At 36.1% G+C, this 18,824-nt stretch overlaps 1 protein-coding gene across 1 annotated transcript; it reads right to left on the minus strand.

Annotated features, from left to right (window-relative positions):
* Positions 1-364: 364 nt before the first annotated feature.
* LOC128553254 (protein-L-isoaspartate(D-aspartate) O-methyltransferase-like) lies at positions 365-15,031 on the minus strand. The gene is made up of 6 exons (XM_053534381.1): positions 14,872-15,031; positions 13,431-13,567; positions 9,890-9,994; positions 8,729-8,941; positions 8,201-8,370; positions 365-694 (listed from the first exon to the last, which is right to left on the minus strand). Exons 1-6 carry the CDS (start codon positions 15,029-15,031, stop codon positions 676-678), a joined length of 804 nt encoding a protein of 267 aa, XP_053390356.1. The 3' UTR covers positions 365-675.
* Between the last annotated feature and the right edge of the window lie 3,793 nt (positions 15,032-18,824).

Consider the following 18,824-nt stretch of genomic DNA (forward strand, 5'->3'; position numbering starts at 1 on the left):
GAATTCGGTGACAGCATATTCTCGCGTACCTAGCAGGGAAAGTATACATTTGTCTGCTTTTGTAAGACAGGTGTTTCCCCAACCATCTGGACAGTTAGGATAAAAACCTTGCTAACGCTCGTTTTTTCATTTCACACTGTCCCTCGGGTAGGGAGAAACCGGTCTTACACAGGCAGGCATGTAAGATCCTTATAAACATGAATTTTAAATCAAGAGTACAATGTTTGTTATTCTGTGTTATTGTCTAGTTTATAGTCTTCTACAAAAATCGTTCTCACATAAAAAGTAAAGTTTAAATGTCATAGCTTAACTGTATCTTAAATAAACTAAAATAAATTTGAACTTTTTTCACACAAGAAAAATATGGTGGTATATGTATAAATTAAATCTACTCTGCTTGATGATCTATTGGTTAGATAATTCCCAGAAATTCCTTCCAAGCAATGTGAAATGTTTTTATAAAATACGGATTTCGACCACTTCCTGTGTCATGTCATAAAGAAAAACAAGGTTAAATTATAAATATCTGTAACACTCCAATACATCATGATCACTGGAAGCTTGAATGAAGGGTTTGCAAGCACTTGTATTAGCAAATCACGATCAGTGCCAGCTAGATGCCATAAAAATTGGGATGCCATCATGTGTTCTAGATAACGAAGTGTTTACCACATTTCAGAATTCATTCTTCCGGCTGAAAAAAAAAAAATGGAACTGAATCTGAATATAAATAAAGTATCATACAAAGCTGTTGTATTTTGTCTTTTAGCAAATAACTGTAAATTAAAAACAATTCTGACTGACCAATGAAATTACTATTACTACGAGTACCTGCAATTACCAGGTGAGAAAAGAACATTGAGTTATTAAAGCAATTTTCTGTAGTAGCAAAACCTAAATACATTGTGTACATTTAGATACCATTGTGGTTTAAGTATTAAAGAGGTTGACATGCATGAAAGTAGCATATACATTTTGACAAGCTATTATGTTTTTTAAAAAACTGGTGTGATTTACAGTTAGTTCTGATATATTAAATCAAAGAATTAATAAATACATAAAACTGAAACTAGCTGATCTCATGATTTAGCTAGTGTCAACTGACACAGATCAAGAGTAAATGGGTGCTTATTAAACCAAGCAGGGGAACAGCAAATGAAGGAGAGTGGGTATATATTAGTAAGAATACATAACCACGGGTTTTACTGATTGTTTACACTGTGTATAATGAGTTACTGAATTATTATTTAAGACGGTAACATAGTGTATCTGAAAATTCCTCTATTTCAGGATAAAACAAGAGCTGTCCATAAGACAGAGCGCTCAACATTTCTCAGTGTTTGACTCTAAATTAGAGCTTTGCCAGTACACTTTATAAAACATAAACCAAAAAATCTAAGTTAAACAGAGACATAACTCTGTCAAAATTCAAATCAGAGTTATTGGGTTTGTTTCTCCTGATGTAGACTTGATAGTAAATAACTCTTTTAAGTTTCAAGTCAATAGCTTTGATAGTAACAGAGATATTTGACATTATAAAAAAAAACTTCTACCGAAAATTCCGAGTTAAAAAGGGGCATAACTCTGTCAAAATTCAAATCGGAGTTATGGGGATTGTTTCTCCTGGTGTAGACTTTGGTAGTATATTTAAAGTTTCAGGTCAATAGCTTTGATAGATCAGAGATACTTGGCTTTATCAAAATCTAAGTCAAAAAGGGGCATAACTCCATCAAAATTCAATTCAGAGTTAAGGGGATTGTTTCTCCTGGTGTAGCATTTGAACAGAAGTGAAGGCAATTATCTTCAGCATGATAACCTCTCATCTACTGTAAGAAGACTAAATGAGACTTCTATTTTATGTTTAACTTGTGATACTATGTACATTTACTAATTCTTCGATCAAGTTTACAATAAAGAGGCGTTAATATAAAATGATGAATAACAAAAAGCAGGTTAAATAACCACATTCCAAAGCCTAATTAGTAAAGCAACATAGTTGAAGAAAAATAGCAAAGCTAAGAGATATGCAAGGAAAGAATAAATATAACTTCAAAAAATATAACATCCCAATTATCTGCAGCATATTGTCAGTCACTTAATTACAATCTTAACATGAGCTATCACTGAAAGAGATTAATATCTTTTCATTGATAAAGAGGAGTACCAACAACAGTGTACTACATCAGACTTGTAACTTTGACCTTGGTCCTAGTAGGCAGATTGGTCTCTTCTACATATAATCTTGATGAGTATAAGTATAATGTAAATCCGTCCATCAGTTAGCAGACATGGAACAAACATACTGACCTTTGACTTCCAAATGCAGCCTTGACCTTTGATCTAATGACCTTGGTTGTACAGTCTACATGCCATCTTCACAATGTAAACAATTAATGCTACATTCATCCTTGTGTACACAATAAACCCAAATCATTTACACAAAATCACAATGCCTCACAATCTTAAATATTATTTGATTTTATGCAACAGCAACATAAAATCTGGAAAGTAGATCCCTCGGAAGCACCGAGAACAAGGCAAATAGCGAAAATTGCAGACTCGGTTTGACTGAGTCTGTTCATGGGCAGTACTGGAAAAAGCAACACTGCCCACGCCCCCTAGCACCGGCTTAAGCAGTATTCAATCTTCAAATCTAAATGAGTTGAAATCAGTGATCCAGAAGGACCAGAAAATACAACAACACTGAGATGAAGTCGGGGCGACTTTTTACGGCCGCCACACAGCACTTAACACCCGCTGTTGTGAAGTAAATAAAATCTGGAAAGTAGATCCCTCGGAAGCACCGAGAACAAGGCATAGAAAAATGTGATTTCAGATATAAATGTTGATTTATCAGTTACTAGCATGGAACTAACCTATTCACTAGGAAGAGTAAACCTTTACCAAAACATAAGACCACAAGAGTTATCTTGGCGCCCACCATGGAGCCATTTTTGACTGTTCCAAATTTCAAGACTAAATCAAGGTCAAAATCAAGTTCAAATTTCATTTCAGTACACATCACTGTGCATGTGGTCCATGCATGTGGTCCAAATTTGAAAGCTGTAGCTTGAGAAATGTGAAAGTATGTCACAAGATCAATTTCAAGGTCAAAGTTCATTTCGGTATACAAAACTATGCATGTGCTTCAAATCTGGAGGCTGCAGCTTAAGAAATGTGGAAGTAGATACTAGATAAAAATCAAGGTCATTAGGTCAATGTCAAGGTCATGGATTTTTTCGGTGCACAAAAATATGCATGTGGTCCAAATGTGAAGGCTGTAGCTTGAGAAATGTGAAAATAGGTCACTAGGTCAATCTCAAGATCAAAGTTCATTTCGGAAAACGTAACTGTGCATGTGGTCTAAATTTGAAGGCTGTAGATAGAGAAATGTGAAAGTAGGTCACTAGGTCAAAATCAAGGTCAAATTTCATTTCGGAACACAAAACTATGCATGTGGTCCAAATTTGAAGCATGTACCTTCAAAAATGTGAAAGTAGGTCACTAGATAAATGTCAAGGTCAAAGTTTTTTTCAGTACACAAAACTATGTACGTGGTCCAAATTTGAAGGCTGTAGCTTGAGAAATGAGAAAGTACGTCACTAGGTCAATGTCAAGGTCAAAGTGTTTTTTTGGTACACAAAACTATGCATGTGGTCCAAATTTCAAGGCCGTAGCTTGAGAAATGTGAAAGTAGGTCACTAGGTCAAAATTAAGGTCAACTTTCATTTTAGAACAAAAAAACTACGCATGTGTTCCAAATTTGAAGGCTGAAGATTGAGAAATGTGAATGTAGGTCACTAGATCAAAATCAAGGCCAAATTTCATTTTGGAACACAAAACTATGCATGTGGTCCAAATTTGAAGCCTGTACCTTCAAAAATGTGAAAGTAGGTCACTAGGTCAATGTCAATGTTTTTTTTGGTACACAAAACTATGCATGTGGTCCAAATTTGAAGGCTGTAGCTTGAGAAATGGGAAAGTAGGTCACTAGGTCAATGTCAAGGTCAAAGTTTCTTCGGTACAATTCTTCGGTCAGCATCAAGGTTAACTCATGTCAAGGTTCATCTTGCCACTCAAATCTATACATGTGGTCCAAATTTGAATATTGTAGGTTATTGACAAGACGATTTTAAACGCTTTTCCATATATAAGTTTATATGAACCATGTGACCCCCGGGGCAGGGCCATATTTGACCCTAGGGGCATAATTTGAACAAACTTGGTAGAGAACCACAAGATGATGCTTCATAACAAATATCAAAGCCCTAGGCATTGTGGTTTGGACAAGAAGAGTTTCGAAGTTTTTCCCTATATAAGTCTATGTAAACCATGTGACCCCCAGGGCAGGACCATATTTGACCCTAGGGGGATAATTTGAACACCATTAGTAGAAGTGTACTAGATGACGTAACATACAAAATATCAAAGCCTTAGGTCCTGTGGTTTGGACAAGAAGATTTTCGAAGTTTTTCCCTATATAAGTCTATGTAAACCATATGACCCCCAGGGCAGGACCATATTTGACCCTAGGGGGATAATTTGAACAACATTAGTAGAAGTCTACTAGATGACGTAACATACAAAATATCAAAGCCTTAGGTCCTGTGGTTTTGGACAAGAGGTTTTTCAAAAATTTTCCCTATATAAGCCTATATGAACCATGTGACCCCCAGGGCGGGGCCATACTTGACCCTTGGGGGATAATTTGAACAACCTTAGTAGAAGACTACTAGATGATGTAACATACAAACTGTCAACGCCCTAGGTTCTGTGGTTTTGGACAAGAGGTTTTTCCCAATATAAGTCTATATGAACCATGTGACCCCCAGGGCAGGGCCATATTAAACCCTTGGGGGATAATTTGAACACCATTAGTAGAAGTGTACTAGATGACGTAACATGCAAAATATCAAAGCCCTAGGCTCTGTGGTTTTTGACAAGAAGTTTTTCGATTTTTTCCCCTATATAAGTCTATATAAACCATGTGACCCCGGGGCGGGGTCATATTTGACCCCAGGGATATAATTAGAATCATCTTGATAGAGGACTACTAGATGATGCTTCATACCAAATAGCAAAGCCCTAGGCCCTGTGGTTTTGGACAAGAAGATATTCAAAAATTTTCCTTATATAAATCTATGTAAATTATAAAAATAAACAAGGGCCATAACTCACTCAAAACTTGTTGAACCAGTCTGATTTTCAGGGGGACACAACTAGGGTACCAATACATCATTCTGGAAAAGTTTGGTCAAAATCCCCCCAGTAGTTTTTGAGGAGATGCGATAACGAGAAATTGTTCACGGACGGACGGACAGACCATGGACGAAGAGTGATTTGAATAGCCTACCATCATCAGATGATGGGCTAATAAGTGGGACAACTTCAGCATTTCAGCCTCAAAATGGCAGCACTGCAACATCACCTGGCAATATAAACCTTTCTGTGTTATTTTCAATGCCTTTTTCTATAAATCAATTAAAATTTTCACCCTTAGATGCATTACCACAGAAAAACACTTTTTTTTTCATTTCTATTTACAATAAGATACCAGTAGTTTAAACATTACAAATCAAACCTACATTTTAAGAACAAACAAAAAAGGAAAGACTTAACTTTTTACAGAATTCTAAGTCAGAAAAGGATCATTATTCTGCATTTAAAGATGTTGGACTGCAATTGAAATTGACCTGTATGAGTCAAAATGATCACAAATTCACATCCTGAAATTCACAATTTTTGGTAAATTATAGTGTTGAAAGTTCAGATGCAACTATTCATTCCATTTCCTAAGTGTGAAAAAAAATCTTTAAAAAACAGAATTGAACAAGAGCTGTCTCCATAGGATGACACATGCCCCCGATGGCACTTTGAATGAATAGTTATGGCCGATGTTAGAGTTTAGGACCTTTGACCTACAGAGCTGGGTCTTGCGCGCGACACGTTGTCTTACTGTGCCACACATTCATGCGTAGTTATTTTAAAATCCATGCATGAATGACAAAGATATGGACCGGACACGTCGATCAATGCACTATCATGAAAAATGACATTTAACGTCTAAGTGTGACCTTGACCTTTGAGCTACGGATCTGGGTCTTGCGCGCGACACGTCGTCTTACTGTGGTACACATTCATGCCAAGTTATTTGAAAATCCATCCATGGATGACAAAGATATGGACCGGACACGTTTATCAATGCACTATCCTTTAACGTCTAAGTGTGACCTTGACCTTTGAGCTACGGACCTGGGTCTTGCGCGCGACACGTCGTCTTACTGTGGTACACATTTATGCCAAGTTATTTGAAAATCCATCCATCGATGACAAAGATATGGACCGGACACGCCCATTAATGCACTATCCTTTAATGTCTAAATGTGACCTTGACCTTTGAGTTACGGACCTGGGTCTTGCGCGCGACACGTCGTCTTACTGTGGTACACATTCATGCCAAGTTATTTGAAAATCCATCCATCGATGACAAAGATTTGGACCGGACACGAAAATTGCGGACAGACCGACAGACTGACAGACTGACAGACGGTTCAAAAATTATATGCCTCCCTTCGGGGGCATAAAAATGCACATATTGTTAATGATTTTTATTTTCTAGTTTTAGACAAATGGATATACTGTTGGGAATCATTTTTGTGTCTTTGAAATTTTATGGATAAAATAAATGGGAATTTTAATCAATCAGTACCGTGAAGCAAGCACCAATGTCAAGAAAACTGGTCTCCTACAAATAATGAGATTACAAAGGCTCAAGAAAATTGAGTTTGTTAATCAGAAAATATTCTCCTATGTGAAACAAGAAGGCTATGATGACCCTAAGTCATTCACCTGAACTTGACTCTTTACCTTGAATATATGAAATTAACACTGTATATTGAAAGATTACATCATGGAATTCATGAGAATTTGTTTAAATTTTTCTATATTTTTACCAATGTTCGCCCATAAAAGAGTTCAAGCCAAACCATTTGACCAAACTTGAAAGGGGGATATAAATGGTTCATGAGGTGAAGCCAAAAAAAAGATTTTTCTACTTTTCGCTTTAGAAGAACCATCAAAAATTTTAACAGTGGACCTTACAAGTATACTATATACTAGTCTAATTTTGGTGAAGGTCCATCAAGAATTTCATGAAAAAAGTTATCAAAAGAGTATACTTTTAGCCCAGGTGGCCCCTAAAACAGGTCAAGCTGTGGAAAAACCTAACAGAAGACCATACGAGAATAACACATACAAAGTCTGGTGAAGATTCATCATATAATGAGATGTTCTTTAGATTGTTTTCTTTTTCTAGTTCTGGCAGCCCCTGAACAGGGTCAAGCAGGATCTTACAAGGACACTACAAACCAAGTTTGGTGAAGATACATTAAGTCATTTATGGGAAATAGTTAAAAGTTTAAGCTTATCTGACCTCCTATATGATGGGCAAAGCAGAATTACTTGAATGAATCTGTGGGAAAAACCTTAAAAGATTGCCACACAACAAGTCTGATGATAAAGATCTATTGAGTGGTTCATGAAAAGAAGTTGTTTAGCCTGCTGGCGGCAAGTGATTTTGCCTTTTCGACCAGTGCAAACCAAGATCAGCCTGCACATTCACGCAGTTTGATCATGATCTGCACTGTTTGCTATTCAGTCAGTAAATTTTCACTAAACACTCCTTCGAATAATAAATGGTATTGCCCAAATTGAATGATGGACCAGTCCATTATAGAAATTTAGCAGGATAACGTTTTTTTCTAATTTTTGGCTCACACAGTCCCTAACACCCCTAACAAACTTGACTGATGACATTATGGTATTGTAATTCTTCAATGGCATTTTTCATTATTAGCTATGGTGGTCCATATATTCGGCTATGCAGAACCATTTGAACAAACTTTCAGAGAGGTTCATGATGCTTTTGACAAAATGTGGTGGGTGTCAATCCATGAGAAGGAAATTTTTAACTAAAAACACTAACACTAAATGCCAGACACAGAACAACCACAACAGCTTATCCTCAACATTTGGTTCAGGTGAGCTAAAAAGACAGAAATGCAATCTAATATTCTCTTAAATTATGTGACTGATCCTGTTTTACAATACAGAAGGCAGCAGCTCTAAAGCAAGGTACAAGATAAACACCTCGTTTAACCTCAGGCAGCGGGGAAACATAGTAGTAAACTTTTATCGAAACCTTGGCCATTGCTTTTCTTTGCTTGTCAGTGGCACAAAAGTCACTACCATTAAGGTCTGTTTCTTTGTCGTTCCATCAAGTAACTTATCTATTTGCTGTAGCCGTTGGCTCTCACCCACTCCTCCTACTGGAATAATGAGACGACCTCCTGGTTTTAACTGATCAACTAACTGAAAAAGTATAACTTTTTATGAGATCAATTTAACAAAACAACTGAAAATGGAGTTATTCATTGAAATCAATAATGACATATTTTGCACCAAGTTTTGGTTTCCCCATACAAGTAGTCCTGATTCTAAGTCCTGATTCAATAAACGTAAAAACATTGTAAAAAATCTTCACAAATCAGAGCTTTCATAAATGTTAATTTAATATATTACTAAGAAAGGCGGTTTTTTCAAAGAGCTTTGAAATTTTTTTTATACATTTGGTGAAATGTATTCAATCTCATTACAATTTGCCATGTCATATATGTAATTAACTGTGTCAGTATTAAGCAGAATGTATGTACAAAGTATCTTGACTTACATCTTGTGGTAAAGTGGGAGCAGCAGCCCCAACATGTATAGCATCATAGGGTCCTTCTGGATCATATCCTTTTCTACCATCCCCGGTTACCATGGTAATTTGTCCAGACTCCAACAGTTTTGCCAAGTTAGGATCCTTTTTGATATTCGTTACTGAATCATCTACAAGTTCTTTGATATGATCAATACCAACTGCTTTACCCTGTGGCCCTACCTGTTAGTTTTTTAGAATGTTATCACTTAATAGCCTTTTAACATGTCACCTTGTTGATTTCATATTAAATGTCATTTTGATGTGAAAAAATATTATAACAACATCAGTGTAAGTAAAAGCAGTATTTTTCATTAACTAACTTGTTTTCACAGAGCATTCCATTATAAATGTGTGTTCTTTTTTACAGCTCAATATTTACATTACTTCTGCATTTGCAATAATAAACCTATAAACATGACATGTGTTTACAAACCCCCCTTGATGAAATATCATGTCAAATACAAGCTAAAGTGTTGTTTATATATCTCACATAATCATGTGAGATACAAGCATTGCACCAGACATTACCCAGGGAAAATTTGCATTATATAGTAATGGTAAACAATAGCTGCTTCATCAGCTTCCATAATGATGATGCATTATTTCAGAAGTATACAAAACTGGATCAAATTAAATAATGTGAGATAAACAAGACAGCAAAACAGTAAATAAAAGATATCGATCATGCTTTAGTGATTTCCATGCAATATATTTCCTGAAATGAGTCGCACCAAGAGAAAACCAACATAGTGGCTTTGCGACCAGCATGGATACAGACCAGTCTGTGCATCTGCCCAGTCTGGTCAGGATCCATGCTGTTTGCTAACAGTTTCTGTAATAGGCTTTTAAAGCAAACAGCATGGATCATGACCAAACTGCACAGGCTGGTCTGGATTCATGCTGGTCTCAAAGCCGCTATATTGATTTTCTCATGGCGCTGCTCAAATATTTACAGTTCAAATGCATTTCTTTCCATGAAACTATGGTAACCAATAAGTATTATGTACAGTTCCAATGCATAAGGAATCTACTGACACCCAGAAGTGAAATTTTCCAGAGTTAACAATGCTTCTTTGGTTATTTATGTTCACATTTTGGTAAACAAAGATTATTTAGGTATTGCCTTACCATAAGTGCCATACAAGCTGTGAAATAGCCACTACCAGAACCAACATCTAGGACCTTGGCACCCTCCTTCAGGTGATTCGATAATTTCTGCAACGCATGTGCATGCTACAATAACAGAAAATGTTTGTTCCTATTAAACAGATTTCAATCCCTAGTACAAATCTTCTCTTCATTAAATTGGTAATTAACAACATTCTAAGACTAAACACATTGACTGCTCACCAGAGTACAACTTTGGAAGACGACCATACCATATTATGATCAAGGTGTCAAAAGTTCTAGATGCAGTAGGAGTTGACTACTTAAGTAGTATGACACACCATTGAAACATTGTATGCTTCTTAGATCTTACAACACAGGCCATTTGACCAGGCTGGAGAGATTTTGATAAGTCTTTGGAAAATTGCTATCTACATCTAGCTGTTCATAAGAAAAAGTTGTTTAAAGGTATTTCTATACTTAGCCCTAGTTGCCCCTATATGCGGGTCTGAGCTTGGAAGAGAACCTTAGGCCACACCAAATTGATAAGTTGTTCATCGGATTTTTTTCTGAAAAAATTGAGGCGGCGAGCGAAAAAATAATTGAAATATTTTTTTAGGTTTTTGAGAGAATCAGGAGCGAGGGAAGAGCGAAAAAATATAATTGTCTTCATTTGGCTCTCGACTGACTAATAAAAACCTTAAAATAGAATGTATAGCCCTTTTAAATTAAAAAGTAAGTCCCCAGGGACTGAGAAAATCTGACCTGCAGACGCACAACAAAGCGAACTCGTGAAAAAAGGTAATAACATTGTCATACAGTACACTGTAATCAAATAATGCATGCTTTTGAAAATGCTGTTAGAAAATATGTAATAAACAACAATGCATAACCTTACACCATACTTATCACATACATATGTTGTTTACTGCTATGAAAATGTAGCATTCTTAGCTGACTTTACAAAGTTTTTGATACATCAAATATCTATGTGAGTGTTACTAGATCTATTAAAGCTTCTGATTTGAAACTTAGAATAGTTATTACACCTGGAGAAACAATACTCTTAAGTCTGAATCTAGACAGAGTTATGCCCTTTTTTAACATAGAATATTTTTAATTAAGTTTTATATAATGACCAATAGCTTTGTACTTTTAAAGCTTCTGACTATTATGCCCCTTTTACTGGCAAAGCTCTGATTCAGAAAAGTCGAGCATGATGTCTTATGTACAGCTCTTTTTCTAACTTTAAACTTTCATAACATATTAAATTTGTTGAAACAAAGTCTCAATTAAAGTCTGAAATTGAGATTAATGTGCATTAACGTTAGTCTACTAAATGATTGGAAAATTTGAAAATCGAAACTGTTCTGAAAACAACTCATAATGTAAATTCCTTACCCCACCAAATTGATTGATGTTATCAAATAAATTAGTATGTTTTTCTTCATCCAGTTTTGAAATAAATCGATTTTTGTAGCATGTAACTTGGTAAACATTTGAAGAAAATGGCGTAACTGCATAAAGGGGAAACAACTTTAATGCAACTAAATATAAGTGTTATGATTTATTATAGACGATGTGTGCGTAGTATGTATTTATTTTGATTAAAATCCATTTGAGAACAATCTAGGACTGGAATTATAAGCATTTATACACTTTTACGTCCGTAAAAAGTAGCGCACCAAAAAATTTTGGATTGATTTTTTTCAATGGGGCGAGCGCAAGCCAAAAACAAAAAAAAATATTTTGTGTTTCTGAAAATATACGAGCGGCAAATCCGATGAACAACATTTTAATTTGGCGAGGCCTTACTCAACACTGATGTGATAGACCAAGCTGGTGGAACTCCATTAAGCTGTTCATGAAAAGAAGTTGTGTAAGGGTATTTCTATCTATAGCTCTTGTTGAACCAGGTGCTCCCATTTCAATACATTTAGGAGCAGGCCTCACAATGATGCTACAGACAGGGTTTGGTGAGGAAACATCAAGCAGTCTAGGAGAAAAACTTGTTTAAATGTATTTCTTTTGTTTACTCTAGCTGTCATTAAAAGAGACCAAGCACTCCTATGTGAATAGAAATTGGGATATGACTTTTCAATGGTGTTACAGATCAAGTTTAATCAAATGATTCATTTCTATTTCTAGTGTAGCGGATCTCGTATCAGGTGGCCTCGGCAGATCGTTGGCTCTGTAAGCCAAAGGTCCGAGGTTCAAATCCTGGTCGAGGATGCACATTTTTCCTGAGACTGTTACATCTGGGGGCTCGTCCGGGATGCTCACCCTTGGAGCCCATGCGGGGCGAAGCAGTTTGGCTGTGGTGTGCATCTGAATTCGGTTAACAGTCTGCGGCAGACATTGGCCAGGAGTGTAAGTGTCTCGCAATAAGAGGGAATGTTTGTAGCGGTTCTCGTATCGGGTGGCCTCGGTAGCTCAATTGGTAGAGCGTTGGCATGGTAAGCCAAACGTCTGAGGTCCGAATCCTGGTCGAGGCTGCACATTTTTCCTAAGACTGTTACACTAGTACTAGTGACCGATAAAAGAGGCCAAGCTCCCAAATTTTCATAAACTTTAGAGAGGACCTTATAATGATGTTAAAGATCAAGTCTGATGAAGATCTATCATGCAGTTCATGAGAAGAAGTTAGTTCAAGGTATTTCTATTTTTAACAGCAGAGGACCCTAGAAGGGCCCAATCACTCCCATTTGTAAAAAAAATTGGAAGGTAACCTTATAATGATGCTACAGACAAAATTTGATGAAGATCCATCAAGCAGTTCATGATCAGAAGTTGCTTCAAGACTTTTCTCATTTTAGCTTTCGTGGCCCTTAAAAAGGGACCAATAAAGGGGCCAAGTATTTCAATTCAAACAATCTTGGGAATGGACTTTCTAATGAAGCCATAGCATAGATTTAAGTTTGATGAAAATCCAACAAGTTGTTCATAAGAAGTCTTTTAAAATGTGTGTGTGTTTTCTTAATTTTTAGCTCTGGTGGCCTCTAAATGTGACCTAGCCGAAACATCTGAAAAATGTTTATAGAGGACCTTCCAGGTTTAGTAGTATCAGAGATGTCATCAGTGGTGTGGATGGACAAATGTGGACGGTGAGCTATCACAATAGTTCACCTTAAATCAAAAATATTTTGTCCAGAAGAGAAACAGCCAGGGTGAATTCATAGTTTTACACTAACAAACTATTGCAAGAGCAGTACGTAAATACTTCAAAATATAACTTAGCAGAAATAAAACAGCAAATTTAGCTAAATATTTTTTTATCAATATTTTTGGAACACAAATATCTTTTGCCAGAGTATCTGACAGCTTGCCTACATTTAGTCAAGAAAATCAATTCGCTATACATTGTAGTATATTCCAAAATTTGAAAATTTGAAAACATCAAAATTTATGTAAAAAGCTGTTATTTTTTATTGCTATATTTTTTGAGCTCAGTACTTGAATACAATCAGTGAGTTGAAATGGATACTCAGTACTTCAAAAATACACCAAACACTTCAATATTTAATTATTAAAGTTCTGTAATATTAGAAGTTCAATATTTTACCATATGTGGTGCACTTATTATAACATTGTATCCGATAGTTTGTGCGGAATCTGCGTAAGGATTGTGTTTAGAGAAGTGTTTCCTGTCAACAGCTTTCATTACATTTTCTACACTCTCTGACTTGATAATTCCAATTGCTGAAATGGAGTATAAAAGTTAAATTCATGCATGGCCCAAATTCCTGGAATATAAAAATAAAAGCAAGATCAACTGATGTTCTCAGCGAGATAACAGCCAAAACCAAACGATATGAATACACATATTGTCACATCCATAACCTGTGAAAACACGAGGACTATAGTAGCCCTAAGTGGCACACTTGACCTGAACTGTTTGTCCTTGAATATAATTATGTATGACACATAGTCACATAGAATCAGGAATGCTAACAACAGTTTTCTAAGTGAGATGGGTAATACCTGAATTGGGTATTGTCTAAACTGAATTAGGCTTTCTAAAACATGTTACTCCTTTTGCTTTAAATTTGCACCTGGAGCTTTTTAAGTTATTAACTTTTTTATGCTGTCATCATGGATGAAACTGTAGGAAAAAGAAATATTCAGAATAAAGGATATCTGAACACTATGTGTATTCCATTAAACTATTCACATCTTTGGGCTTTACATAGTTTTTAAGCAGCCAACGATTAGCTTGTCAACTCGTTTAAAAGTTTCTTTTTTTTTATTACACCATTGCCGGAACGCTACAATATTCTTATCTACTGCAAATAGGTCTAATAGATTAAGTAGAACTATTTGAATAAATTTAAAGAAGTTCTTGCTTCGATACTACAGACCTAGTTAGGTGTAATTCTGTCCGATTGTGTGAAGATGTTTATGTAAAATTGTGGAGGATAGACAACGGACACTGGAAGATGGACGCCGGACCATTCACCTATATTAATATTTCACCCTGAACCTTCAATCCAAGTGAGCTAAAATTATGAATTCCAGCAAAGAAGTATAAAATACACAAAATGGCAAATGGCTGCAATCTCATGTGATCTCGTGTCAGAGCGTGAACAGGCGTTATCTTAGTAAAAGCAAACGTGGCGAGCATGGAGTTACAATTTGTACCTTTAAAACTACATTTAAAATACAAGTTAGCTTCTAAAACAACATTAGTTTAAGAAACAAAGTATATGTTTCTTACCATTAAAAGAAGTGTCGTCATATAGGGATAATTATTTTACCAATTGATAAATAATTGCTTGCGCATATAAAATGGCATGTGGAGAACGTGTCACTTCCAGTGTCTCGGGTTTTTTTTTTTTTTTTTGCGAGATATGCTCTATATGCCTTTCAAGTTGCTGATCTATTTATTTTTTATAGCTCTTTGATTCCAAGTATAAACATCTCTAACTTCAGTAAATACTTCAACATTTTAAGGAAATATCTGCAAGTACATACATGAATCCTAAATTTGATATTTAACAATGTACCTTTTAAATTATCTATTAAATTTGAATTGCTATTTCCACCAGATCTCCAAGCCATGGTGCCACGAATATTCCGTGAGAAGTATGTGCACAATACAAGCAGTCCTAATGTTGATGTTCCAAATATTGCATTAAACCTCTGTCCTGGACATAAGTCTGGCATTTGAGTCTACAGAAGAAACACAATATGATATTACTGTTAGTATATAAATATACATCATATATGTCTCTAGTCCAAATAATGGGGCATTTTGGGACAGCGTGATAACTTTTGACTGTCACTGTCTTTGTCACATCCAAACTTATTCTAATTGAAATCCACGGAGAATGTTTTCTGGTACATGCATGTACAAAGTTTTTGCAAAGATTACATCTCGGAAAATGAATTTATGTTCACATTAACTCATTAACACCTGCAGCCATATCGCCGCTTAATTACTGGCATCAATTTTCCGATACATTCCTGAGCCACTTATCAATTTATCTGCTTTGTATGCCTGTGGATTTTCACTGATAATCAATAATCGATAAGATCTAGGCATTCTTTGATCAATATTAGGGACAAACATCTGTTTATAACAGATGAATAAAACTGATATTTTTACATCTGATACTACAATTTATGATCTATTCAAAAACTTTTAATTTACTATTATCACGCCATGTACCCGGATAATCCTAACTCTGTTCAGCGAACCTAACTCAGTGCCAACATGGCTGACAGAAAGACGATGTATGTAGTTAATTTCCTGGTCTTTTTTCGTGTTTTTATGTGAGTATACAAAGTTAGCGTAAAACTTTTGATAGTCATAATATCCTGTATTGATAACATGTTTTGTGTACTAAATATTTCAATCGAAATGTCACATTATGTGGCTGGAATTCATTAAAATGTACTCAAAAAAGTCTTCAAAATGAACATGTTTTATGTTTCTAACTGTTTTAAAGTACCAGAAATTGCAGTAAGACCTTACTTATTAAATATATTAGTTCCATAAATATCTCTTTGACAATGTTTAACAGTATCAAAGTTTGAAATCGATATTTATAGCTTAAAAATTGTATTGATTATGAGGTGGGTTTAAATTTGCGGATAATTCCTAACTGGTATAGGAAACAGTGCTGGATAAATACGAACTTAGAATGGATAAACACCTAACCAAACGAAAACGGCTGTTCGTCTGTGCTTTTTTGTGGACTGTTGATGCTCGAAGTTCTTTGATCTACCCACCCCTGCAGGGATGTGGGATTCCTATGTCCAGCTCGTGATTTTTTGCCGGCGGACAAGTGCATTTTTCATTCTGTGTGTCAGCGGACAAGCATATTTTTTCAGGTATAAAATGAGAAAACATAAAATATCATTTAGATTATGTGTTGCTTCAAGTGTATGGAGGTGATAAAGATAATGGGTTCTTTGACTAGGTCTCGCGCACACTGTAACTCGGTGACTATGATAAAATATCAGAAAAGATTTAGATACAAGCAGATTTATTTAACGTCGGAAAAGTATAAACATATAACACTAGCTTAAAGCTATTTTCCGACAAACACATGTAAATAAGCTCAACATAAGTAAAACAGCTGTGATAAAATGCAAATATGTTAAAGCACATTAAAGCAAATAAAGCATCTGGCTCTAAGTAGATAAGAAACAAATCACAAATTATCACATACATGTTACAGCGCATTAAAACAAAATAGCACATAGGTACTAGCAAATAGAAGGAAAAAGTAATTTACCACATACAGATTTAGCACATTTAAAGCAGAATAAAAGAATTAGCTGACACTACACAAAAATAAGAAGAGTCACATTTTACAACATGCATTTAAAAAAAAAAACATAAAAGAAGAAATCATATACATGCTAAAGGGAACATAAGAACTACTTAAAGTAGCTGAAGAAAAATATTTGCATCATTAGCATATAGCATTCTGTAACTAAAACTAAACAAGGCAGTCTGAAAGACAGCTAAATCCCCCACCACTGCTATGGATAGTGAAAGGGTAAACCTTTGATTTTAGCTGTGACCTTGACCTTGAACTGACACGGCTGACTCATGAATTCTGCACAACGTCTTGATGAGGTGATCATTTGACCAAAGTTTCATGAAAATCCTTCAAGGGGTTTGGGAGATACAGAGCTGAAACATTTGACCTTCAGTTGTGATCTTGACCTTGAGTTGACATGGCTGACTCATGAGTTCTTGATGAGGTGATCATTTGACCCAAGTTTGATGAAAATCCTTCAAGGGGTTAAGGAGATACAGAGTGGACACCAAATGGAAGGCTCAAACCTTCGACCCTTAGTTGTGACCTTGACCTTGAGCTGGCATGGTTGACTCATAATTTCTGCACATCGTTCTGATGAGGTAATCATTTGACCCAAGTTTTATAAAATTCCTTCAAGGGGTTTAGGAGATATAGAGCGGACACGAAATGGAAGGCTCAAACCTTTGACCTTCAGTTGTGACCTTGACCTTGAGCCGACATGGCTGACTCATGGGTTCTGCACATCGTCTTGATGAGGTGATCATTTGACCCAAGTTTTATAAAATTCCTTCCAGGGGTTGTTTAGGAGATATAGAGCGGACACAAAATGGCAGGCTCAAACCTTTGACCTTGAGTTATGACCTTGACCTTGAACCGACAAGGCTGACTTATGGGTTCTGCACATCGTCTTGATGAGGTGATCATTTGACCCAAGTTTTATAAAATTCCTTCCAGGGGTTGTTTAGGAGATATAGAGCGGACACAAAATGGCAGGCTCAAACCTTTGACCTTGAGTTATGACCTTGACCTTGAACCGACAAGGCTGACTCATGGGTTCTGCACATCGTCTTGATGAGGTGATCATTTGACCCAAGTTTCATGAAAATCCTTCAAGGGGTTTAGGAGATATAGACCGGACACGATTTTGTTACGGACGGAAGGACGGAAAGACGGACGGAAGGACGGACGCAGACCATTCATATAATCCCTCCGCCACGGCGGGGGATTAAAAAGGAAAACAAGGGTTATACACAGAGAACTAAAAGGACATTTAAAGACATCAGAAACGTAAACAACTTTAAAAAAATATTATGACAAGTCTGTAAGTAGAATTCCAACTGCTGAGACAATAAGTCACTGTCAAAGGAAATATTTGACCCAGTAGTCAGCCAAATTAAAATCAAAAGCACACAGAGATCGTAAGAATGACTAAAACAAGTCGGAACGTTTTAAGAGTCTTTCTCTGAATTCATCTGGCTTTGCACCATTGCGTGGGCAGTGTTTCGGGCATGACCTCAAAAGATCCCGAACACTGCTTACGCGATTTCAGACTTTTATAAACGTTAAAAGGCGAATATTTCAACAGCTTATTTTTTACTACAGTTACTGTGATATGTTTTTCTTTTCATTGTCCTAAATAAAGAACCCGATCTCCAGTCTATTTGCGCTTTCATGAAGGTTTAATATTACAAATCAGAGCAAGTGAAATTTGACTATGACAAGTGGATTTTTAAGTGTCCGTGGACAAGTGAAAAATGTAAGGATACCCCCACCCCTGTCCCGTCAGTCCATGCATCACTCCCCCAACCCCACCCCACCACACCACACACACATACTTTTCTTCCCTATTTACCGTCTGAAAAATATCATATTTAATAATTAATCATAAATCTAATCCCATTTAAACAATATCAAAAATATTCCATTAACACCTCTATAAAAATATCTTACGCTATACGATATACAAGATTTGAAACAAACACAATTCTTCTGAAACTCTGTGTGTGTGTATTGTGTTGTGTGTGTGTGTGTGCGCGCGCGCGCGCGTGTGAGAGAGAGAGAGAGAGAGAGAGAGAGAGAGAGAGAGAGAGGGGGGGGGGGGTTGGGGACTACAGAACTTCGAACATCGGTGGTATTAAATAATTTGATTTATAAATATAATAATTTTGACTTTTATACTGAGT

Source organism: Mercenaria mercenaria, unplaced genomic scaffold (genome assembly GCF_021730395.1).
Source record: "Mercenaria mercenaria strain notata unplaced genomic scaffold, MADL_Memer_1 contig_3634, whole genome shotgun sequence".
NCBI lineage: Eukaryota > Metazoa > Mollusca > Bivalvia > Venerida > Veneridae > Mercenaria > Mercenaria mercenaria.